General features: G+C 39.6%; 1 protein-coding gene across 2 annotated transcripts in view; it reads left to right on the top strand.

Annotated features, from left to right (window-relative positions):
- The window catches only part of usp9 (ubiquitin specific peptidase 9), a 290,030-nt gene that overhangs the window by 56,000 nt on the left and 206,908 nt on the right, over positions 1–27,122 (top strand). For both annotated transcript variants that reach the window (XR_013579171.1, XM_078559739.1), the window contains exons 2-7: positions 285–538; positions 10,699–10,844; positions 10,928–11,007; positions 13,255–13,367; positions 20,362–20,580; positions 23,164–23,279. Coding sequence is in view for 1 of the 2 variants with exons in the window: in XM_078559739.1 (XP_078415865.1) it covers positions 443–538; positions 10,699–10,844; positions 10,928–11,007; positions 13,255–13,367; positions 20,362–20,580; positions 23,164–23,279 (770 nt within the window). In the remaining variant the exon portion in view is untranslated. The remainder of the gene's footprint in view (positions 1–284; positions 539–10,698; positions 10,845–10,927; positions 11,008–13,254; positions 13,368–20,361; positions 20,581–23,163; positions 23,280–27,122) is intronic.

Genomic DNA, 27,122 nt, shown 5'->3' with positions numbered 1-27,122 from the left:
GCATTTTTTCTGGTGAAGTTGTTAATTTATGTATCTCTATTAGCAGTTCTGTTGGACTGCCATAGCTAGCAATGTGACAGTAGCACTGATGGTCTCTGCCTTTCCACTAATTGTGTTTTTAGCTTCTGTGTGTGAATACACATGTTATAAGCGGCAAAGATCCAAGTTATTGGTTATGTTCTGTTACTGATGTTGACATGATTTGTTTCAAGATTTGCATAATATTGTTCAGTGTTGGACATTATGAATTGTACAAATTAATTTAATTTATTTGCTTCTTTCAGGCTGTGCAATGGTCTCTGCAAAACAACCTGGGCTCGAGGTGGTGCTTTTATGTACAGATCTAAATTGGTTTCTCATTTTCATTGAGGAGGCAGTTTATTTTTCTCTTTCAACAACCACATAGCCAGACAAAATTGCAAAGATCTGTCCTGTGTCGAGTATGACAGCCACGACCCGTGGCTCTCCTGTAGGAGGGAATGACAACCAGGGCCAGGCGCCTGATGGACAGTCCCAGTCTCCTCTTCCACAGAATCAGGTAAGCATTCAACCTTGAGCATTTCACATTTGTCTATTTGTAGACTGTGGAGCATTTTTTTTGTACAACCTGTACATGCCTAACTGAAATATAAGATCTGCACAATAAATCCATTTTCTGAAAAGTGCTCTTATATCAAATGTTACGACTGGGATGGGAAGAGTGTGCAGTTTGACTAGTCCCACTATTCCACGGGCTGCACCATTAGTTTAAAAGTTTGATTCACTCACCAAAATGGCCAATCGTTTACCTTCGCTACTGTTATCTAGAATAAATGAGATTTTAACTAGGCTTCCTTCAATAAAAAAACACTTATTAGTTTATTATAAAACCGATCTTGTTAAATAGAAAGGCAGAGCTTATTAACATACAGTATGAAATATGAAAGTATACCAATTATTCTTTCAAGATATCCTAAGTGTCTCATACATACCAAAAATAAAATTTAAAAATAAAGGAATTCTGCCAAAGGTTAAAAGTCAATGGTTCAAGGGAAAAGGAAAGATGATGGAGTCCTCTTGAAATGGCATCCAGGTTATGCGGCTGTTGTCTCAGCTCTGATCTGCGAAACAATTGATGACTCTTGCACTGCTTTTCAGGTGAATTCAAGGAACACCTGCAGGTACTGAACTCCAGCACATAAAGCAACTCAGAAGTAGCCTCTTTAGTTCTGATGAAGAGTCATATGGACTCGAAATATGGACTCTATCTTCCTCTCCACAGATGCTGTCAGACCTGCTGAGTTTTTCCAACAATTTTTGTTTTTGTTTCAGATTTCCAGCATCCACAGTATTTTGCTTTTATCTTAGAAGCAGCCTATATTCTCTTCTGGCTGTGGATTGGCTCTGGACTGCAAGAAGGCTGCTGTCTTCCTTACAAGTAGTTGTTCCTTCTTATTCTCAAAGCCAAACCAAAACCAATTTTTAAACACAGCTTCAGGCATGTGGTTTTTTCCCCCCAGAGCCATAAACTACAATGTGACCCCTTCTGTATATAGTCCATCAGGGTCAAGAGGTTTCCAGCTTCTTTACAACTGCTTAATTACCTTTTCTTGTAAATGGATGTCTCTTCCAAGAAAAGCAATGAGTTCTTGCATTAACTCTTGAAGGAACCGGGTCTTTTAAAACACATTCTTCCAGAATGTTCTTATTCCTTGAAGATGAACCATTTTTTGTGATTAAAGCGTTCATCTTACACAAGCCAAATTTTGCACCCCTATTTTGCTTTTCCAGATTATTAGCTGCTTTTTTTTTGTCTGACTAGGACAGCATATGATTGGCTGTGGAATGCATCCTTTTTTGCTTCTTGGCTGGTTCTGCTTAAATTGGTAGAATTATATTTGCATTTCAAATGTCCATGTTAGCAATTTTGTTTGTCTTGAAATTTATCTAAGTTAGTAGATCGTTTGTGGGCTTGCCCATGGTAAATCAGATAATGCACTATTTTGTAAGCATAGGAGGATTTATGGTGTAATACCGAATGTATTATTTACTGAAGATGTGCAATGCAGCAAAATGTAAAGAATTGCTGAAAATCTGAAATAACAGAAAATGCTAGTTCTGATGCAAGGACTTTGAGCTGCAATGTTAGTTCTATCTTTCTCTCCTTTCATGGATGCCTGATCAGTTGAACGTTTCCATCATTTTTTATTTGTATGTTCTGTTCCGAGGCCAATTGGAGTGCGGAAATATTTTTACATATTTGATGGGAGCTAGTATCAGTAGACAAAGAGGCCAAATGTTCCAGGGATCTATTCTTAGGCATGAGTATGACATACAGTGGATCAGAGACAGTGGGAATGCTGCTGGACTGTAATCATATTGTGAAATAGGAATTGAGGCAGAAGGATAGAAATCCAAGGAAAGCAAGGAGGTTGTTGAACTTGCACAGGACACTAGTTTGACCTCGGCTAGAGTATTGCGTACGGTTCTGGGTCCCGCATTTTCGGAAGGATTTGAAGGCATTGGAGAGAGTGCAAAAAAGATTCATGAGAATGGCTCCAGGGCTGAGGAACTTCAGTTGTGAAGATAGATTGGAGAAGTTAGGACTTTTCCTTGGCGAAAAGGCTGGGAGGAGGTTTGATTGAGGTTTTCAAAACATGAGAGGTCTGGACAGAGTGGATAGAGAGAAACTGTTACCACTTTTAAAAGGATTGAGAAAGAGAGGGCACAGATTTACAGTAATTGATAAATTAGAAACAAAATGAGGAGAAAACTTTTTCATGCAGCAAATGGTTAAGGTGTGGAATGCAATGCCTTAGAGTGTGGTGGAGGCAGCATTCAAAAGGGATTTAGACTGTTATTTGAAAAGGAAGAATGTGCAGCGTTACGGGGAGAAGTTGGGAAAATGGCGCTAAGTGAATTGCTCATTTGGAGATCCGGTGCAGACACAATGCGCTGAATGGCCTGCTGCACTGCAACAATTTTGTGATTCACAGTACATGCTCATCTTGGGAGTGCAGCTGGAATCCTAGATTGTTTATCTTTTCCTTTGGCTGAAAGCAACTAGTCTTCACCTGTTGTAATATCCCACCACATGAAGAAAAAGCACTCTCCTTTTTATGCTGCTCCCTCCCACTAAGGGGAAAATGACGCTCCCTTGGTGCTGTCGCACCCTTTCCTATGCATCATTGCTCCCTCTATTTAGTGTCATCACTTGCTCTTTCTTCACTGTTCTTCTCTAACCCGCCTCCCTAAGCTTATTTTCTTGTTCATGGGATATGAGCATTTACTACCCATCTCTAATTGCCTGTGAAAAGCTGATGGTGAGCTGCCTCCTTGAACTGCTGCAGTCTATGTGGCGTAGATGCACCCACAGTGTTATTAGGTAGTGAGTTTCAGGATTTTGACCTGGAAAATCTGATAAAGCGACAGCAATATATTTCAAGTCAGGCTGTTGTGTGACTTGGAGGGGAACTTGGATGTGTTACTCCTATTCACAGGTCGTCTCCTTATTCCCCTCTGCAAAGAACTGGGGCCTTAGCTCAGTTCCACACGCTGCTTCATTCTCTTCTATTATTCCACCATTCCTCCATTCTCTCCTCCTCTGCTTACCCTGTCCTTGCCTTTCTCCCTCTCTGTGTCCACTCTTCATGCACCCACCCCCAATCTGCCATTACCAATCCTTTCTATCAGTGCCCCCCTCCCCTCCCCAAAACACATGATTCCTTTTATCTCACTGTCGTGTATCTATTTTGTTTGAACACTGGACTTGCTCTTGAAGTCACTGTGTATAAGCCATGGGAGATACTTAAAAATCTTATTTAGGTCACACTGCCTTTCTGCATAACTTTAAATCCTGTTGTTTTGACTTTGGTCATAGTTGTCTGTAGGATTTTGTGTTCGAAATCATTTCCCATTCAATTTTCATGTCAACTGAACTGTCATGATTGAAGGCTTTGGCTATGAAGTGATTGTGGAGCATTTTTTCCTCTCCTTTGCCAAATGATATTTTAGACATGTGGCAACTTCGAAGCGATTCTCTTCCCAAATAACATTTCGGGATTGAGGGGGCTGTTCATTTTGAGGATTTGGCAGCAGCAAGTTACTTATGGGGGTGGGGGTTACTACCAGGCAAAGATAGAGGGTAATATTGCCTTGCTGAGAATTTTATCTGCCTAAATTGGCAAAAGACTATGTTGTTGGCAGACATGGATATTAAACAAGTAAGGAGGCAAGACAGTGATAATCCGTGACAGGATGCATATATATGGAGCAAGAGTCATCGTAAAATGCAACAAGTTGTAAGGGTCAAGAGGAATGAAATAGTGGGTAAATGTTTAGAAAGGAATGCAGTTATTATCTGCAGAGAGTGAAGAACAACCTGTATTTGTGTAACTCTTTTAACATAGAAAAAAAGTCCCAGATTGCTTACCTTAAATTTAGTGTCTGAGTCCAAGGAGGAAAATTATTAGTTTAGCAATATCCTGAGCATATTATGTCCATCAACTCTGAGGCTGAAAGTCCACATCATTCTTGGGTTCTCCCTATGCAGCAATAGTTAATCTTTATTCAGTGGTAGGGTAATGGGCAACATCTATGCAATTATATTTAAATCTGTTGCTTTATTGTTTCTCTTACGCACTGTACCAGTCGAGAGCTGGGCTGGCAACCTTTTCTTGTGCCTCTGTGAAGCCACTAACTTTGCCCTAAACCTTTCCTGTGATGAGAGCAGGTTGTCCATTGACAACCCTTCTCAGGAGATCAACTTCGTCACAGCACATTGGAGTTTGCATTCTGCACATTACATTGATATTGAGGAACAGTGAATTGAACATATTTATCTGACTCTTCGGGTTGCCTGAAGAATTTCTCCCTCCCTCTATGAAGTATTTAGAGGTTCAAGGGTAAAGAAGTTTGCATACAATCCCAAATATTTTCAAAAACCTATTCTGGGCCAAGTTGCTGCAATGATGTTGACTTCTCGCATTTGGAAAACACAGGTACAAACAACTGTCAGCTTTCTTTTATTTTGTTTGCAGCTTGAATTTATTCATGTATACAAGGAATGCACCACTCGACCAGCTGCCAAGTATTTGGTACATCCTTTTACTAAAACCTGTTTTCAGGAACTCGGTTTCAAATACAGACAATGTGTCAGCATGACCTACAGTAGAAACGGCCCTTAGGATAACTCTGACATAATTAACTTTGACGAATGTTCTCAAGTTTCTGAGTTAATGAATTAAAACACACATATGGGAGACAGTTGAATAAAGTCAGTGTAAGTCTTTGTAAGCAGGTGTGAACTGCAGGAAGCTTCCTTAAAAATAATGAAATTACCTTGAATGGTCGTCATCATTTATTGATGTGAAGTACTACTTGTGCACAAATGCCTGTCCCCTCTGACATTATACTCCACAATACTGTTTGATTTGTCCAAAGTTTCTGTTAAACCATGGCAATGGGAGGTTGAGACATCTGGTTGGATGTCTTAAACTCCATTTCCAAGGCCTTTGACACCCTTCTGCCCAGAATTGGGCATGATACTAATTGAAGCCTAGCCAGTGATCTGTTAAGGTTCATCATAATTTTATTGCTTTTGTGCTTTGTTTCCATTTATAAAGCCAAGGATTTCGTATGTGTTTTTTTAAAAAAAATCAGATGTCAACTTGTCCTACCACCTTCAAAGATTTTCAGGGATTAAGAGTTTCCAGTTTCCACCTTTTGGTGGCATTCTGACTTTTTGATTCTGAAATTTCACCTTTTGTAATGTCCTTCTGACCTCCACAAAGGTGTATTTGAAATATATTGCACTTTAAACATTTTAAAAAGAACATGTGACTCTCATAGATGAATGCAAAAACAGGAAATAAAGTTGTTATTGATTCAGACGGTGGGGATGTGTGTGTGCAGTATGCCTGGATGCCTGTACAATGTGTTGACAAGTAGCTTTGTCAATATTAGTGTCGGAGGGCAAGCTGCCTTGTGAGGAGGGACCGAATGTGGCTTGCGAATGTCACAAAGCTCAGATTCCGGGGACAGGCCTGAGATCGAATGTGCCCTGTAGGGCAAGGCAGCCTGGCGGGACATCCCTGAACATGGCTGGGGCTGCAAGGAAGTCAGGTGACTGGTAGCCAACTTCCAGATAGCGCAGTTCGCAAGCACCACGCAGAGCTATAGCTGTGTAGGTTTTATTTGTAGCTTTCTGCCTGCCAATGGCACCTGCTTTCCAGGTCAGGCCTACCCTGGCAAACTTTTCTCTCTCTTCCCAATAATCCCATACTCCCTGTTGGCAATGACTAATGAGAGTTTCCTTTCAGACTTGTGCACCCTTGGCTGTTAGGCCTCTCTTTCTCTCAGACCAGAATGTGCGTGTTTGGGGGGAGGAAGGTGTGGTTTAGCTGAAGTTTTGTGTACCAAGCTCTTTTTTTTGCTTATGAAGTGCTGGGTAGTAGGCCTTTCTCCACTCATGCCTTAATCTCTGTATTCCCTAAATCTGCTTAGCTTTACTGACCAGCAAGGAAAGTTGGAAGTCACTGCTTCATTGAAAAGTAGCCTAAGTAATTGCGTTGACAGAAGACATAGAGCGTTCAATTTGTAATTTATTTTTAACAAACCTTGCAAAACGAGGCATGTGTGTTTCAGAAACTTAGCTTAAGTTATCTAGTGATTCAAAGTTCTTATGTACATAACAGCAATTTGCATTTATAAAGGAACTTTAACATAATAAACGTCCCAAGGTGCTTCACAGGAACATTATAAAATAAAGTAGGACACTGAGCCACAGAAGGTGATATTAGGTCAGATGACCAAAAGCTTGGTCAAAGAGGTAAGTTTTGAAGATTGTTTTAAAGGAGGAAAGCGAATTAGAGAGGCATGGAGCTTAAGGGAGGAAATTCGAGAGCTTTAGGGCCTTGGCAGCTGAAGGCATGGCCACCAATGTTGGAGCAGTTAAAATCAGGAATGTTCAGTGGCTGGAATTTAAGGAGTGCAGATATCTTGGAGGGTTGTAGGAGCTGGCAAAGATTAGAAGTGGGGATGGAGTGAAGCCATGGAGGGGTTTAAAAACAAGGATGGGAATTTTAAAATGGAGGCGTTGCTTAACCAGGAGCCATAGTTGCTCAACTAGCACAGGGGTGACAGGTGAACAGGACTTGGTGTGATTAAGAATATGGCAGAGTTTTGGATGACCTCTAGTTTACAGAGGATAGAATGTATAGAGGCCAGCTAAGAGTGAATTAGAATAGTCAAATCTAGGGGGAACAAAGATATGGATGAGGGTTTCAGCAGCAGATGAGCTGAGATAATGATGGAGACGAGTAATGTTACAGAAATGAAAGTAGACAATTTTAATAATGGCGCAGGCATGTGGTTGGTAGCTCATTTTGGAGTCAGAACAGTCTGGTTCACTCAGAGGGAATGGAGTTTGCCAAGGGGAATGAAGACAATGTCTTCAGTCTTCCCAATATTTAATTGGAGGAAACTTCTGCTTGTTCAGCACTGAATATCGGACAAGCAGTCTGTAAGACAATGGAAGGGCTCAGAGAGGTCATGGTAAGATAGAGCTGGTTGTTGTCAGTGTGCATGTGGAAACTGACATGTTTATAATACATCACAATTGATGTAACACCTCATTTGAAGCTGGCGATTTACATCTGTCTTCAGAACTGAAGTATGTTCAACTGTCTAAGCTGAGCTACAAAATAAATCAAATTCAGTGCTAGATCGTGGTCTGGAGTTGTTGCATGGACACAATTTGAATATTAGGTCCAAAAATGCCCTCATTGTTGGTGCCCATTTTGCAGCTATCCAGTTACTCCCAAGTGTTTTACCAATCTCATTAGAATACATCAAAATTTGAAATACACATCAATCAGGTTAAACAATCAAAGCCCAAAGAGAGCACCAAACCCACACCACATATTTCTTGTTTAATTATGAAAAGTTACATTTCAACTCATAAGATCATTCATGCACAAGATGGACATATAGAAATAGGAGTCGGCTATTTAGCTCTTTACCTAGCATTACCCCATATCCCTTAATACCTTTGGTGAACAAAAATTTATCTCATAGTTAACAAGTGAAGAGGGCGCTCAGTGGAGTGCATAGCTCCACCGTGCTGTTAACTCAATGTTGTTATAATGACACAGCTCTTCCTTGAGGCTTTTGCCTACCTGGTTGATGCTCTAACTACAAAGCTGAAAAAAAGGAAATCTTAAGAGCTTCCATTTCACTGAGGAGGCTTTAGGCCAATCTGCATCCTACAGTTGGTTCTGAAAATTCTGTACATGTCTTGACAGCTGTGGTGACTAATTCCACCACAGTAGCTGAGACAATCTCAACATTCTTAAAAAAAAATCAACAACATTCTAAATAAAACAACCCACAACATTCTAAAACAAAAAGTTAATTTAGGGAAGACGGTGACTTAGTGGTACTGTCGCGGTACTTGTAAACCAGAAACCCAGGCTAATGCCCTGGGGACACTGGTTTAAATCCCACCATGACAGCTGGTGGAATTTAAATTCAATTAATTAATAAATTCAGTTGAATAATAAAAATCTGGAATTGAAAGCTGGCCATCAGTAATGGTGCCATAAAACTATCATGGATTGTCATTAAAAACCCATTTGGTTCACTAATGTCCTTAGAGAAGGAAATATGCCACCCTTACCTGGCCTGACATACATGTGACTCCAAACCCACAGCAATGTGGTTGACTCTTAACTGCCTTCTGAAATGGCCTAGCAAGCCATTCGGCTCAAGGGCAATTAGGGATGAGCAACAAATGCTGGCCTTACCAGTGACGTCCAGATCCCATTAAAGATAGAAAAAATTAATCCCCCCCCACCAACCACCACCACCTCCCAACGTTAATGGAACCTTTAAAAAATTCTAGGAATTGAATCCACATCTTTGCCATAAACTAAACAGTTCTTCCTTGATCTGTCCATTAAGCTTTGTTGAAATGCGCCCATTAGTTTTTGAGATACATTGTTTACAGACAAACTGGGGTGAAAACATTACAAACAACTAGCAATTGATTTAGCATCAACTGCCATTAGCGGAAGAGAGTTCCAAGCTTCTGCCACTATTTGCATTTGGAAGTGTTCACTAACTTGACTCTTGAAAGACCAGCCTCATAACATTTAGGCTATATCCCTTCATCCTAAACTAGTTTCTAGCAATCGGGTACACTCAGAGAGAAACTATCACAACACAAAAACAAAAATACCTGGAGAAACTATCAGTTCTCCTTAATATCTTGAAAACTTTGAAAGCACCTCATAACTTTTTAAATTCCAGGAAATAGAATCCTAGTTTGTGTAATCTGTTCTCATAACCTGGACTCCAAGGGTTAAATTATTATTCTGGTAAATCTGCTGCACTCTCCAAAGCCAATGAATCCTTCCCAAGGTGTGGTATCTGGAACTGCCAGGAGTACTCTCGGCATTGTCTAACCAGGGCTTTGTATAGCCATAATGTAAGTTCTATCCCCTTGTATTCTAGTCCTCTAGATATATAAAGGCCTAATTCAATTTGATATATATCGAAAAGAACAGTGACAACCCCTGTAGGAAAACTACTGCATACTTCCCTCCAGCCTGAGAACAATTGTTCAGCATTCCTGCCTGTTTTCTGTGTCTCGACAATCTTGTGTCCACCTTGCCACTATCCCTTCAATCCTATGGGTTCCAAAACTGTAGTCCTATTATGAAAACGTGATGAGGGATTGTTTGAGTGAAGTGATTTGAGACACATTAAGATTTTCTTAGTCGGGGTACTAAGAAAGACTTTGTAATTGTATACATATTTTACAGCCTTGTGACTTCCCAAATTGCTTTGTAGCCAATGAAATGTATTTTGAAATGTAGGGAACACATTGGACAATTTGCGCATGGCAAGGTTTCAAAAACGTTGGAGATAATTTGTTTTGTGCTGTTTAAGGGATAAATGCTTGCCAGGGCACAGAACTCTATGCTGTTGCACTCCTTTGAATAGCCTTTATTTTGTATCCACCTGGACAGGTGCCTCATAAAAGGTGGCACCTCCGATGGTGCAGCATTCCTTCAGTGATGCACTGAAGTGTCAACTTAGACTTTGTGCTCAAGTCTCTAGATTGGGATTTGAACCTGACTCTTGAGTCAACAATGCTGCCACTAAGCTAAGGCTGTCACTAAATGTTACTCCTGCATTGAAATTTGTAGTATAAAAATTGAATTATGGTTAGTGCTATGAAAGCTTTTTTATTAAATGGCAATATCAAATCCTTTTAAGGGGCTGCAATATCGAACCATTTTATGGGGCTGCTTTTCATTAAGAAAATTTAACAAAAAACTGCTTTAGAATCTTGTCGGAATGTTTATCAATTAGATTGCTATAAGGTTTTATTCTAGAGGTGTTGATCACTGTTAATGTAGCAATAGTTATTTTTCTGCCTCTAAATGCAGTTGCAATCGTAATGTACTGTAGCATATAAGCACCCCAATCATTGATATAAAAGGGACTTTACTTGATAAGGAGGTATCCAACAAACGAGCATGTGTAGAAAAGGGAAATTTTCTTAGTTGACTGGATCAAACTCTTGGAATTTTTTTAATATAGATTTAATCCTCAATTAAAATACTTGATAGGAAATAGGTTGAGCATAGCTTATAGATTACAATAAAAATCATATTGATTCGACATTCAATGTACTTTTTGTCTTTGCAATAGACCTCTTCCCCCAATACATCAAGTGAGAACTCACCAGTGAGCCCTCCTGATGAACAAGGTCAGGGTGATGCTCCTCCTCAACTTGAGGAAGAGGAGCCTGCATTTCCTCACACCGATTTGGCAAAGCTGGATGATATGATTAATAGGTGAGTGTAACTCAACTGAAAAATTAAGAACATTGCTAATTTGTTCTCTACGTTATTTTAACTTGCCTTTTTACTTTCTTCAGACCTCGTTGGGTAGTTCCAGTGTTGCCTAAAGGTGAATTAGAAGTTCTACTAGAAGCTGCTATAGATCTTAGTAAAAAAAGTAAGTTTTTGAAATCATGCTAAGTGAACTGGAGAAATGACTGACTTGGATTTTAGAATGCCAACAGGTTGTCTTGTTGAAATATTTAGCTTATGTTTCAAGATTTGAGGAAAGTGCCTCAATATTTTAATCGTGTGGGGGAGAAGCCAAAGACCTTTTTGTTTTGGAAAAATAAGGTTATTCGGAGAGCCATCTAACAATGGCTTTCTTTTGAGTTAACTGTTATTCCTGCCATTTGGTGCTTGACCTAGAATGATGCACTCCCATGGAAACGGAAAGTTATAGCTGCAATAGCAATTTTCAAAGGGAAGATAAAACCCCCCCTACCCTTATGTACTATGATATAGATAATATCTCCTTTCTTAGAGATTTTTCATTTATGTGGCCCAAAAGCAAATCCATGCATGCTTGACCTAGCTTGAGAAAGTTATCATATGTTTTGTTTTGCACATAATTACATCACTTATAAAATACACACAAAGGCCATACAGCCCAACTGGCCCATGCTGGCTTTTGTTCTGCATGAGCTTCATCCCACCTGTCGTCACCTGACCCTATCATATTCTATTTCTTTCTCCCTCGAGTATTTGCTGAGCTTTCTCTTAAATGCACCTATGCTATTCACCTTAACTACTCCTTATGTTAGCAAGTCCCATATTCTAACCACTTTGGGTAAGGAAGCCTCTCTTGATTTCCCCATTGGATTTATTAGTGACTACCTTAAATGTATAGCCCTGAGTTTTGCCCCACACTACAACACACCAGCACACCACTCTATATCACATCATTTTGGCAGGTCAGTCCGTCACTTAGTACCATTAATTTGTATGGATGGGCTCAGCAGTCTTCCAGCCCTTGAATGCTGATAATGGTGCTTAGTGAATTTCTTTGGTCAGTATCAACTGCATTTATACTAGAGTGGTAGGATTGCAATCAAGAGCAATGAATCAGTATTCAAGCAAACCAACAACAGATGGTCAAAGATGAATTCACCGCCTGCCTGATCAGAATTTTTTCATTTGTAATGTGAAGCATCACAATGGAACAGCTTCTGCACTAAAAAGTTAAGCCTTTTCTCAGGGATGCAGAGTTCTTTGTAATTATTTTATAATATTTGTGATTAGTGTAAAAGTACTTGGTGCTCCCTGGCTGTACTAATAGTGATGTCAGCTGGAAGGCTTAATTTTAAGCAAGTAATGCTATACTGACAAAGGAAATCTTTTTCTATTTGGAGAGTTCATAAAACCACCTAGCTCATCAAAACTTGGAAAACTTTCATAAATCCTCTTTGCCTTGAAAAATAAGTTTTCTGTAAAATACTGCAGTTGAGGGGGGCATTGTAGTCTCAGTTTTCTGCAGAAATATTATGAAACTGATAATATATGGGAAATTCAGCAAGTAGTTTAATTGTTGTAAAATTTGTTTCTAAGGCATTTAAGTGTTGGGGCAACTAATCATACAGATATGTAGATCATGAATGACCAATTGAAGTTGTTCCAAATGTCCTACACGTGTTTGAAAAATACTTTCCTTAATGTTTCATTCAGAAATTATTTAGATCATGGTACAATTACCTAGGAACTTCACAGTGCATTTTTTGCTTAATCCAGTATCTCTGTCGCAGATGTATTAATCTTCTTAAGTGACATTGCATGATTACATTGCTTCCTCATGCTATGGAGTACGAAATATAATCTGAAAATTCCAGGTCCTAAAATGATATAATTGAATGTTGCATTGTTTTGCCAAATATTTTTGGATTATAAAAGTAATCGTTCTCCTTCCCTTATTGCAACTGCAGGCCTAAAGCCTAATCCATAAAAGTTTGTAAGCAGCAGAAATTGCAGAATTTAAATGTCTGAGCCTGTTGCCCAAGACTTAATCCCTTAAACAATTTATTCAGCTGCCTGCAATTAGACCAAGTGTGTGGTATTGACTGAAGTTTTGAGAGTGTAGGATGATGCTTAATTTGAAACATAGTTTAAGTCCAAATCCTGTATAATCAAACTTTTGTTAACTTTATTCGTATTTCAGAGTGGGCAGGGGTCATTGTCACACAACTTGGTTTTAGGGGTGTGCTGGCCTATATATCTTCAAACTTGTATCTGTGTATCATCCCAATAATTGGATTTGTGCAAGTATTACACGGTCAGCTTCTCTGATTTATTGTTAAAATTTCATACCGTAACAAATGTTGCCATGTTACCAGTTGTTTTGATCAGGTGTAATACTTGTTTCATTTTCAAGGCCTTGATATTAAAAGTGAAGCATGCCAACGCTTTTTCCGTGATGGGCTCACAATTTCCTTTACAAAAATTCTAACTGATGAAGCCGTGAGTGGTTGGAAATTTGAGATCCATGTAAGTATTTTCTTTTTAGCTTGTGGTGAAATTTTCATTTTGTATTCATGAGGCTAGTATTTATTTTAGTAAATTATTGGAGTAAATAGAGAAGTATCAGGCTTTATCATTTACACTGAATTACCATTTAATTTAGTATTAAGCTGACTTTTTAAGCGTCTATGCAACCTTAATTGTTGCAAGTATTTTCTTCAACTTCACATACAAATTCATAACACCTGATATCTCAAAAAAGGCAACCCTTAACAGCAGCTGTCACAGGCTTTCTTTCTCTATTCTCATAAATACGTCATTCTAAACAAACTTTTGCTGTGCGGAATAGCATTTTCCACTGTTCGTGTTCATAGAAAATTCTAATCTGTTTAATTGATGGTTTACTAGTTTACAAATGCATTTTGAGAGGATAATCAAGGAGTGTGAGGATAAACTTGAAAGCATGTGCAGGTACTGATGGAGAGGTGCAGATTCAAAATTCTTTGCACGTATAGGTAGATAAAGCCACAAAATATAATTTGGGTTTTAATAAATAGGGGTAAACAGTACAAATATAAATAGATTACAATAGATTTACACAAGGCAATGTTTGGCCACACTTAGTCATGTATATGGTTTTGGGTGCTGCATGATGGAAAGCATAATAAAAACCATATCCTGCCAAATTCGTTGGGATAAATTTCTTTTGATTGAATGTCTAAAAGATTCTTAATGATTTCCTTGGTGATGAAATGGAAAGCCGCTTGATTCCATAGTTGCAACCAAAGGAGGAGAGGAGGTCAAGCAAGATAGCCTGGATGTTGACCCACTCCAGCAGTGACGTAAAGACCTGTCAATGTGAATCATGTCTGGAAGTTTGTGGAAAAGTTCTTGCCTTACTGGGTGGGTGAACAAAAGTAGGATTTTCGATTCTCTTCCAGTTCTTCACTGTTGCTAAATTCAGGCTGCTTATCAGACATCCAGTGCTGGATGAGTGGAAATTTCCCCCAATTAAATATTGGGAAGTTTGAAGCCATTGTTTTCAGAACTCCTTCAAACTTTGTTGCCTAACTACTGACTCCATCCCTCTCCCTGGGAACAATGAGATTAAGCAGGTCTGTTTGCAACCTTGGTGTCACATTTGATCCTAAGATGAGTTTCTGACCTCTCAATTGTGCCACCTCAAAGACTTGCCTATTTCCACCTCCCATTATATCACCCTGCCTCAGCTCATCTGCTGCTGAAACCTTTATGCATGCTTCCTTACCTCAAAACTCAACTATTCCAACACATTCCTGGCTGGTGTCCCACATTCTACCCTCCATAAACTTGAGGTCATCTAAAACTCTGCTGCCTGTTCCCCAATAACCCCTATGCTCACTGACCTACATTGGCTTCTGGTCAAGCAGCATCTTAATTTTAAAATTCTCATTATTGTTTTCAAATCCCTCCATGGCCTTGCTCTTCCTTAATCTCAATCTTCACTAACCCCACAACCCTCTGAGATATCTGCACTCCTCTAATTGTCAAATGTGTTTGGCTCTTAACTGCTCTCTGCACTGGCATAGCAAGTCGCTCAGCTCAAGGGCAATTAGAGATGGGCAGCAAATGCTGGCCTTGCCGGGGACGTCCGCACCCCATGAAAGAATGAAGGGAAAAAGAACCACTTTGATATCTGTACTCCTCTAATTTTATCGTCTTGTGCATTCCCACTTATAATTGCTTCACGTTGGTAGCTGTGTCTTCAGTTACCTAGGCCCCAACTGCTGGAATTCTGTCCTTACACCTCCCCCACTTTACCTTGCTTTCCTCCTTTAAGATGCTCCTTAAAACCTACTACTTTACCCAAACTTTTCATCATCTAGCCTAATATCTCCTTCTGTGGCTGAGTCATATTTTGTCTTATGCTCTTATGAAGTGCCTTGAAATGTTTTGTTACATCAAAGATGCTAAATATAAATAGCTGTTTGCAGAAGCTTACTCTTTCCAGTTCTTGGGCTTCCACCAAGATCCAGTTGAGAGAGTTTCTTGGGGGTAATTGATGCACATAACAAATGTTTGTCATGTGGCCGCTGAAGATGAATACTAAATTTGATGCTTGAGACCCCACTTAACGCGCTTAAGACTTATTGCAGAAGAACTACCCATACAAGGGGTCTTGCACTTAGCATGATGTGACACTGTTTCGTCCAAGTACTTTGTCATAGTGATAGACTTTGAGTTTGCAACACCTTTGTATTTCAGCTTCAGGATTCTTTATACCCAATAATAAAAACAAAAATGCTTGAAATACTCAGCAGGTGAGGCAGCACCTGTGGAGAGAAACAGTTAACGTTTGAAGTTGAGTGACCTTCCATTGGGTTTTGTCAGCATTTTTTGTTTTTATTTCAGATTTCCAGCATCCACAGTATTTTGCTTTTGTTCCATGAAAGCCAACAATTTTTTCTTTAGACTGGACTTTGGCCATTTTACTGAAGTTATAATCAGAGCTTTTATCTGTTTAGATGTAAAGGCTGAAATTTGGTCTCGTTTCTTGTGAAATGTTTTATTGACCACAGAACTTGACGTTCTATATGGATGTAAAAAATTCCAATTGAAATGTGTTTTCCTTTTCATTAGGCAATAGCTAAATAGCCATAGTTAAATAGAACTTAGCAAGCTGTTTTGCAAGGTGGATAGTGAAAATAACTTTTTGGTTCCTTTGGAACAAGAATGTAATGGGAAAGCTAGACCACCGGGTACCAGTGCTATAGCCAAGCACATGGTTTCTCTTACTTTTAAGGCAACTGCATGCCAAAAAATATCACTTCAACTATATAGTTAAAGTTTGCATGTATAATCTTAAGCACTTGCATGGTATTACATTTTATTCACAGCACAGAACAGGCTATTTGACCCAACAGGTTAATGACAGTGTTTATATTACACGTGAGCCACCTGTAACCTGTTCTATATTTTTCTCCCTTGTGTTAATTTGGCTCTCCCCTTAAATGTATCTCTGCTAGTTGCCTCAGTTACTCCTTTTGGTAGTGTGTTACATTGTCTGGGTAAAGATGCTTCTCCTGAATTGCATATTGGATTTATTAGTGGCTATCTTAAATTCATGACCATGATTTATGCTCCATGCAAGTGCAAACATCTTTATGCGTACCCTATCAATCCCTTTCATGATCTTCAGCCTCTATCAGGTTATCCTTCAGTTTTCTCTTCTGAAGAAAAGAGCCTGAGCCACTTCAGTCTTTTCAAATAGGTATAACCCCACTTCTGATATTCCAGGAAATCATCTTTGCCTCTTCTCTGGTGTTTCTGTATCTTTTTTATATGAAGACCAGAACTGTTCACATTACCGCATGTGGCCTAACCAAGCCTTTGTATAAGTTTAATGTAACTTTGATTTCAACTCTCTCCCTCTAGAAATGAACACCGGTACTTTGCATTTTTATGTCCTTGTTAACCTGTGTCCTAATTTTCAGTAATTTGTGTATCTCTACCAATGTTCCCTCTAATTTCCCTTGCTGTGCACAGCCCATTTCTTGAACTGTGCAGTCACTTTAAGATTGCTGCAGGGCTGCTGTGTGTGCATAACCTGTTTGCCTTCCTGCACGGCGCATAGCCAATTGTTGCATTTGACCATAATGGCCATGCACCTGCGCAGCTTAGAGGGAATGTTGATCTGTTTCCCTGGATCATTCTGCACTCCTAAACCATTTAGACACTTATTTTCCAAGGAGCATACAGCTGCCTTATTCTTCTTAGTAAAATGTACCATATCACATTCAACTGTATTCCAATTCATTTGCCATTCAAACACCAATTCTGCAAGTTTATTAATATTGTCTTGTATATTGTCACAGCCCTTCCCTTTATTAACTGGATCCTTCAATTTGGTGTATTCTGTAAATTTTGAAAATGTACTTTAAATTCCCAAGTCCGAATTTTTTACATAAATGGTGAACTTCAATGGTCCCAGCACTGATCTTTGTGGAAAACCCATTCCAATCATTTGTCAATCTGAGTAACTACCTTGAACCTGCCCCTGTTTTCTTTTTATGGCAACTTGCTACCCATTCTGCTATTTCCGTGTGCTGTAACTTTAGTCATGAGTCTGTTATGTAGTACCATATCAGAGGTGTCTTGAGAATTCAGATATGTTACGTCTATTGCGTTACCCTTGTCTACCCTGCTACTTGAAGTTTTACGCTTATTTTGTTCTATTTCAGCTGCTGTATGTTGAGGCTGAACAAGTGGAAAGACTTGTCTAAGATCCTATTTAAAATCAGTGCTGCACTGCCAAATTAATAAAGAAATTTGCTGTCCTATTGAAAACTAATGCATTGATTTTTGTTTTGTATATTAAATGTGCTAGTTTTAATCTAAGTTGGTGCCAAAAACTTTGCATCGTATAATTTAATTTGATTATTTTGTAGAGTATATGTTGCAAACACCTGCAGTGACTGCATGATTGCATTCATAACTCTATAGTGAAATATGGAGTGGTGATACTGATAATATTACTATTTTGTCTTTAAGTTTTTGAGTGCTCCGAATTTTATTCTGCCTGAATTTTGCACATAAACATGAAAGCAGATTTGTAGAGATAGATGCCTACTTTAGTGTAACAGGTGGAAAAATCATTAAATTATTTGCTCTCTGTTTGAAGTCATTGCTTCAATGCTTGCTAGTGTATTGTAAGAACATACAGATATTAGCTGGAGTAGACCTTACGGCCCCTGAGTCTGTTCTGCCATTCAGTATGATCGTGGCAGATCATTGGCCTGAACTCGACTTTCCTGCCTGCTCCTCACCTCCCTTGATTCCCTGAGAGGTCACAAAACCTGTCTATCTCAGCCTTAAATATATTTACCAATGGAGCACCTGCAGCCATTTGGGGTAGAAAATTCCTAAGATTCACAACCTTTGAAGAAATTTCTCCTCATCTCCATTCTAAATGATTGGCTCCTTTTCCTGAGACTCTGCCCTTGTGTTCTAGATTCCCGAGCCAGGGGAAACAATTTCTGTCTCCCTCTGTGAAACCCCTTCAGAATCTGTATGTTTCAATGAGATCGCTTCTCCATTTTTTCTAAACTCCAGAGAATATAGGCACAATTTATTCAGCCGCCCAGCATAAGACAACCCACTCATCCCAGGAACCAACCTCGTGAACCGTTGCTGCATCAAGCCAAGCTAATGCAGTAGCCCAGGTGTGGACTCAGCAAAGCCCTGTACAATTATAGCAAGACTTCCTTCCTCTTCTGTTCCAATTTTCCTTGTAATTAAGACCAACATGTCATTTGCCTTCCTAAGTGCTTCTAGAACCTGCATACTAACATTGTGTTCCTTGTATGAGTATGCCCAATATCAACAATTACAGATTTCATGCCTTTAAAAAATATTGTTTTCTATTCTTACAACCAAAGTGAATAACCTCACACTCCCCCACATAATATTCCATCTGCCACCTTGTTGCTCAATAGTTTAACCTGACTATATCACTTTGCAGCGCCTCTCTGTCCTCCTTGAGGTTCACATTTCCACCAAGCTTTGTATTGTCAGCAAGACGAGATACATTTGGTCTCTATCTAATGTAACACCAAGTGGCTTTTCAGAAGTATATTTTTGAAAACATTTAGGAAAATTATATTCATGTGCACAGTAAAAATGCCAATGAGATATTAAAAATCCATTTTGCTATTGTTTGATTTCAATTGCTATCGCCAGGTCCAGGCATAATTTAAATTTTCACAACCTCAACTTAAAAAAAAAATAGGCTTGATGCAAGCACATCATATTTGTATACATTGAAGTATCTTTTGATCTACACATCTGGATCTTGAATTGATCAACATGACAGGCCTAGAATAAAAATTAAGGCAAAATAAATCTGATGCTCATCCCCCCCTCAATCCCAGCTCTTCTGTTAATTCTTAAATCAAATATTATATTACCATCTAGGCTAATTTTAAATGACTGGTTTAATTATTTCCCTTTGTGCTCATCCATATTATAATGTTACATGGATGTGGAAATACCCATCCTCACCAATAATGACTTTCCCAGAAGATGATGAACACCCCTAATGGTACCCCCTTGTCTTGTTTGTGAAGTAGATGGGAAAGTTATAGGTCTGAAAAAATGATGTTAGAGGGATGCAAACTTTATTGGCTCCAGTTTGTTTTATTAAAAAGCTTGTGTTATACATGCCAGAAATTCAACACTAAGTACTTGATTGGATTAGTTTCATCAGTTCTTTTCAAAATTACTTGGGGAAGCACACAAAAATGAATTGTACGCTGGGTTTTAAAATTTACCTCTATTTCTCCAATAGCACAAATATACCATTATTGCGTTGAGAACATCAATACCAATACTATTGATGTGCTTTCAATCTATAGCTGAGGATGAAGGTGTTGTTCTCAAGTAATTTATGTTAATAGGTGTGCTTCTGTGATCCTAGTGGTTTTTCCTCCCTAGTTACTTGTACTATCACACCTTTTACCTCATCTTGCTCAAACAGTGTAACTTGATTTTTAAGTGAGGCAAGCATTAGCACGCAGCCCAGTGACACTTAAATATAGAGGAATAAAAGATTAGTTGTGAAAATTTTGTTTTCCCCACAGACAAAAATTGTGCAGCTCTGAATTGGAACCAAGATCAAAACCTACCTTTGGGGCTTGTTCTTAATCAGGGACGAATATGGATACTTGTCAGTATGAAGTAGGAGCCGGGCTGAGCAGCTAAATACATATTGGCTCCATTTCAATAATATTGTGAACTTTAAACAAAAAGTGATGAGCTTTAAGAAGAATTCATAGCATTGTAGGTTGGCCAAACTGGGTTGCGTAGCATGTTAACAGCGTATCTTCTTCCATCAGTGTATTGTATTGTTCAGTCTGAGCCTTAGTATATCTGACTGGAGTTGGAATTGAATTATCTTTTCACTGATGTAATCCATCATGATGTGTATTGTTACTGAATATTTTACATGCAAATAGTACAATTGATATTTTTCTTCCCTTTCAAGAGGTGTATTATAAATAATACTCATCGGCTCATAGAACTGTGTGTGGCCAAGCTGTCCCAGGACTGGTTTCCCCTTCTTGAACTCCTTGCCATGGCCTTAAACCCTCACTGCAAATTCCATATCTACAATGGTACACGCCCCTCTGAGACTGTTCCTGCAGGAGTCCAGCTGGCTGAAGATGAACTCTTTGCTCGACCGCCTGACCCGCGCTCACCAAAGGTTTGGAGAATCTGCTATTTTTGTTGTGCTTAATGGGACTTCACTATAGATTGGCTTTTGTTGCAGTTTATTATGAGCATTATTATAGTGGTATATAAGGGTGTAATTGTGCACCTTGGAACTGTGATGTTGGATTCATTTATGTCTAGAGGAGGCAAATCTTAATCCTTTAATGCCATCAGCATATTTCCTGGAAGCAGCACACTTTTACTTCAAGCACCATGTGGGTGTTAAACATGAAAATATATTTTGAAGAAACTTCAGGTAACTACAAGCTGAAGAAGCACACATTCATTTTAGTGCACATCTGTTAAACCTCTGTGTACAATATTGATTTAGCCACTTACTTTTATTACTCTACTGCTAATCTGGACCATTATACTGAGTTCCTCAGGGTAGTGTCCTGGGTCCCACTATCTTCAGTTGCTTCATCAATGACCTGCCTTCCATCATAAGGCCAGAAGTGGGGATGTTTGCTGATGATTGCACAATGTTCAGCACCATTTGCGATGACTCAGATACTGAAACAGTCCATGTTCAAATGCAGCAAGATCGGTACGATATCTAGGCTTGAGCTAACAAGTAGCAACTAACATTCACGCCACACAAGTCCCAGGCAATGATCATCTCTAACAGAGAATCTAATCATCACCCCTTGATGTTCAATGGCATTACCATCACTGAATCTCTCACTAGCAACATCCTGGGGGTTACTATTGACAAGAAACTGAACTGAACCAACCATATAAACACTGGCTACAAGAGCAGGTCAGAGGCTTGGAATCTTGCAGTGAATAACTCACCTCCTGACTCCCCAAAGCCATCTAAAAGACACAAGTCAGTAGTGTGATGGAACTTGCCTGGGTGCAGCTCCAACAACACTCAAGAAGCTTGACACTATCCAGGACAAAGCAGCCCACTTGATTAGCACCCCATTCACAAACATTCACTCCCTCCACCACCCATGCACAGTGGCAGTAGTGTGTACCATCTGCAAGATGCACTGCAGGAACTCAACAAGGCTCTTTAGATAGTACCTTTCAAAGCCACGACCTGTACCATCTAGAAGGACAAGGGCAGCAGATGCATGGGAACACCACCACATGGAAGTTCCCCTCAAGCCACTCACCATCCTGACTTAGAAATATATTGCCGTTCCTTCACTATCATGAGGTCAAAATCCTAGAACTCACTCCCTAACAGCACTGTGGGTGCACCTACACTACATGGACTGCAGTGGTTCAAGAAAGCAGCTCACCACCACCTCCAGGGCAATTAGGGATAGGTGATAAATGCTGACCGAGCCAGTGGCACCCACGTCTCCTGAATGAATAGAAGAAAACTGAACAAATTAAATTTTAAAGATCAAGTAAGCATCAAGGTACTCTAGTTCCCTGGAAGCCTCAGCAAGTTTATCAATTGAATATCTGAGTCATCCATACTCCGCTGATTACAGATTTGATCTTGGACCTCTGCTGAATTAACTTCTTAGAGCAGCAACTGGAATTCTAAAGGATGCCTAAATGCCTTTGGATTAAGAGGAAACAATTCCTCAGGATTTCCAATCCTGGTAATCTATGGTTCTGACTGGAGCTTTGTCTCTGTGAACATTGTATTCAGGGTAGGAAAGGCTTAGCTAATATATCCTTGTAAACTAGTCTCCCAGTCAGAGTTTTCTACAAGATTGTGCCCATAGCTGATGGAGAGCAGTTAGTATGTGGAACCATACCTCGGTGATGAGAATGGGGAAGTTGTTAAGAGCAAAAAAAAGTGAGTAATTGGCTGGTACAGTATATTAGCATGCTGTTTTTTGTGAGCAACAATTACTGGCTACAGGTCAGCAAGCTAATACTTTGATAATTAGCAACCCTACTCCCCACCCCCTATATAGTATTGTTATTTGCAGCAATGAGAAATTAATTTGGCTCTTAAGAGTTCATAATGGGTGTAGGGGTGTAGGTCTGTGACACAGCTCGATAAGTTAGCTTTCTCCGAGCTCAAGAATTAGTGGTTCAGGAAGTTCATGGTTAATTACAGTATGCTATGAATGCTCTTTAGGGGTTAGAATGAAAGCACATTAAATGCAAAGTAAACTGCTGGCAAGTGGTGTATCTAACCGGATAGTGGTCAGTGTGGGAAGATCCCTCATCTCATTGATCCAAAAAAAACCCTAAAAATTTCCTCAGTTGATTTTGAAGTTCTAATATTTTCATATAAGTAAACTGAGAAATTGGATTGCTAAACTGAGAAATTGAACTCCGTTTCTTTGAAGAGGGTTTGCTGTGGGCAAAATGCTTTCTTACAAAAGTCAAACCTTCAAGTACAAGAGTTGACAAGTATTGCCCTTGTACAGCAGTTGAATCACAGTGGCAGAGTAGGCCATTTACTCTCTCTTTGCTTGGGTAATACTTCAATAGTATTGCAGAAACAAGGAATTGGTATTGCTTTCTCGACATTTGACCTCACAGTACAAATTATAGAAGGACTAGCTTTTAGTGGTTTCCTACAACTGCCAAAACACACTTAGTGTGGAATTTAAATATATATACATAACTTGGGTTTTGACTTTTAACTTCTCTGTAGGGTTGGCTTGTGGACCTTATCAACAAGTTTGGGACATTGAACGGATTTCAGATTCTACATGATCGATTTGTCAGTGGTTCAGCATTAAATGTTCAGATAATTGCAGCACTCATCAAGTAAGCAGATCATTTTTGTTGTTTTAATCTATAAATGTGTAAGGATTGATGGGTAAGTGTTCAGTACATTTTTTTCATCATAAACAACAATGAGGAGTATTTAATATGCATAATCAGGGATACATTAAATGTTTTGACCTGGTTGATTGCTTGAATGGGAAGTGTTGGTTCTGAGGGAAGCATGCTTTAGCAATACTAATAAATCAAAGGATGATCTTTACTATCCAGTACAGAATTCGAGATATCAGAGGGAGCTCTGTAGGCAGCAGAAATGCATGTCCTTTTTCATGAAGAATCTTAAAATGCAGCCATAACATCCCTTGTGTCCCGTAAATTGACACATGACTTAATTGCAAGCAACATCTGTGACACTTAAATTACAACGAAGAATACTAACAACATGGGGCTAATCTGCCATTAAATATGGAATTTGACAATATGAAGACAATTCTCAAGCTGTTAGTCTAGATTGCTTTGGACTGTAGTAGCTCCATATAAGCAAAAGTGGCTTTTCTGTGGCTACCTTTAAACCAATCAGAAAGGAAAAGAAAATGGGTTTACGTGGGTTTCGATAGCCTATCAGTTGAAAGTTTGCTTTCTATAAGCTAGAAAATTGTCAGTTGCTACTTCCAAATCATTGAGATGTATGAGACATCACATTTGTTTTGAGAAGTGCTGAGAACACCATTTAAAAGTTCAGGAGTTGGACCACCCTTCCAGAACATACTAATATGTGAATTAGGAGCCTGTTCCGCCATTCAATAAGATCGTGGCTGATCTGATTGTGACTTCCTGCCTACCCCCGATAACCTTTCACCCCCATGTTTATCAAAAATCTATCTACCTCTGCCTTAAAAATATTCAGACTCTGCTTCCTCTGTCTTTTGAGGAAGAGAGTTCCAGAGACCCTCGACCCTCAGAGAAAAAATTTCTCCTCCTCTGCCTTAAATGGGTGACCCCTGATTTTTAAGCAGTGACATTTAGTTCTAGATCCTCCCTCAAGAGGAAACATCTTCTCCACAGCCACCCTGTCGCCTCTTACTCTTCTAAACTCCAGTGGATACAAGCATAGCTGTGCCACTTTTCCTCATAAGGCCACCTGCCCATTCCTGGTATTAGTCTAGTAAACATTTTCTGAACTGCGAACGCATTTACATCCTTCCTTAAATTAGGAGACCAATGATGTATATGTTACTCCAGATATGGTGTCACCAGTGTTCTGTAGAACTGAAGCATAACCTTCATACTTTTATATTCAATTCCCCTCACAATAAACGATAACATTCTATTACCTTTCCTAATTTCTGGACCTGCATACTAGCCTTTTGTGATTCATGTACGAGGACACCCATATCCCACTGAATCTCAGAGCTCTGCATCTCTCACCATTTAGGTAATATGCTGCTTTTTTATTCCTCATGCCAAGATGGACAATTTCACATTAGCCCACATTATACTCCATTTGGCAGATCTTCGCCCATTCATCTAACATATCTATGTCCCTTTGTGGCCTCCTTATGTCCTCTTCACAACTTCCTTTCCTATTTAACTTTGTGTCATCAACAAACTTAGCAACCAGATCCTTCAGTCCCTTCATCCAAATCATTTATGTAAATTGCAAAAAGTTGAGGCTCCAGCACTGGTCCCTGTGACACACCACTCGTTACATCCTGCCAACCAGAAAAAGACCCATTTATGCCTCCTTTGCTTCCTGTTAGCTGGCCAGCCAATCTGTTGTCCCATCCCCCATGAGCTTTTATTTTCCACAATAACCTTTGATGTAGCTCCTTATCAAACGCCTTCAGGAAATCGAAGTACAGTACATCCATTAGTTCCCCTTTATCCACAGCATATGTGACTCCTTCAAATTGGTTAAAAAAGATTTCCCTTTCACAAAACCATGATCCTCTGGTTGATTACCTTGAATTTTTCTAAGTGCCCTGCATCTTTAATAATGGCTTTAAGGTTTTTTCGCTATGAAAGATGTTTAGCTAACTGGCCTGTAGTTTCCTGCTTCCTGTCTCCCTACCTTTATGAATAAAGGAGTTAAATTTGCTATTTTCCAGAGTAATGGAACCTTCCCTGAATCTAGAGAATTTTGTTAAATTAAACGCATTAACTCTCTCAAAATAAAGGAAAATACTGTGGATGCTGGAAATATGAAATAAAAGCAGCAATGAAGAAGAGTCATGCTGACTTGAAAAGTTAACTCCATTTCTCTCTCCACAAATGCTGTCAGACCTGCTGAGTTTTTCCAGCATCAACTATCTCACTAGCCACTTCTTTTAAGACCCTAGGATGAAGTTTATCAGGGTCCAGGGATTTGTCAGCCCGCAGCCCCAACAGTTTGCTAAGTACCACTTACCTGGTGATTGTAATTTTCTGGAGTTCTTCCCTTCCATTTGGTGACTTACAGCTATTTCTGGGATGAAGCTATGGCTGGAAGCCCAAGCCCCCCCTGCCATAGTTTTAGAATCTATATGTCTGAATGCTTCGAGAGCTCAGAAACAATTCTTGCATCCTCCCAAACTTGTGGAACAACTTTGCCAATGCTTTCATGAACCAGGGCCCATCTTTGCCCCTGCACCAATACTTTCATGCCACAGCAATCTCTTTCCAGTAGTCCACACCCAGGGTGCTCTTTCCCCAAAGCTCCCATTCTACAGCACCCCATTTCCAATGAAAGGACCCCCTTTTCATTGGGTCCGCTGACTGATACACCACCCCCAATGATTCTGTACCATAACAGCCCCATTTCACCGTTTTGATATTCCACAATCCCCTTCCCAGTTCTTGCAGCCCCTCCCAGTCTTTCCACATTACTGCACTCACCTCCCTGTGCATCTAAGCCCCCTATGTCCCCAGGGCACTTGTGTGTTTTCATGCTCGGTCCATGTCCATCCTTTCCTGAGTTCCTATAATTGCAGGAGCACTCTCTCAGAACTGCATTCACAACAAGTATTCCTTTTCCTAACGCATCACTTCTTGTATTCCCATCCCTTTCCCCACTCCCAAGTATTGCTGCACACCTAATTGTTAACATCTTTTAGCATGTCCTAGACTGCTACAAAACAAGAAATAAAGTTAAGTTTTTTAAATTTATTCTTTCATGGGACCTGGGTGTCACTGGCAAGGCAAGCGTTTGTTGCTCATCCCTAATTGCCTTTGAACTGAATGGCTTGGTAGACCATTTCAGAAGGCAGTTAAGAGTCAACCACATTGTTGTAGGTCTGGAGTCACGTGTAGGCCAGACCAGGTAAGGATTGCAGATTTCCTTCCCTGAAGGACATTTGTGAGCCAGATGGATTTTTATGACAATTGATGATAGTAACCATTACTGAGACTAGCTTTCAATTCTAAATTTTATTGTTAAGCTCATAGTTAAATAAATGTACAAGCAAGTCACTGCTTTACTGTTTCTGCCAATGTATGCACATATTGGGCTGAATTTTATGTCCCGCGGGCGGACCCCTGCCCAACCTGATCAGGCGTAGAATTGCGCGAGAAGGCGTCGGATGAGTGTCCCGACGTAGTTATGCATTCATGCTATATTTCGCTCGTCGGGCATGCACAAAAGTCAGAAACACGCTGCCAGCAATTAAGAGGGCATTTAAGCCCATTAATGGCGCAATTGTCTCCGATTTCTTTTGTGGCCCATCCAACTTTACGGGCAACTTGGCTAGGTGGACTTTGGATTTTTCGTCAAACCTCACCTATGGATGGGATGAAATTTCCGTTATGAAATAAAAATAAATACCTGTGGACAGAATTTTTATCAGGTATATTTTCAGGTGATTGATTGTGATGCATGGGCTTGCTTTTTTTTTTGCAGCTTTTTAAACC

This window comes from Cetorhinus maximus, chromosome 16 (genome assembly GCF_964194155.1).
Source record: "Cetorhinus maximus chromosome 16, sCetMax3.hap1.1, whole genome shotgun sequence".
Lineage (NCBI taxonomy): Eukaryota > Metazoa > Chordata > Chondrichthyes > Lamniformes > Cetorhinidae > Cetorhinus > Cetorhinus maximus.
The sequence above is the reverse complement of the archived record's forward strand: the minus strand, read 5'-3'. Positions and strand labels throughout refer to the sequence as shown.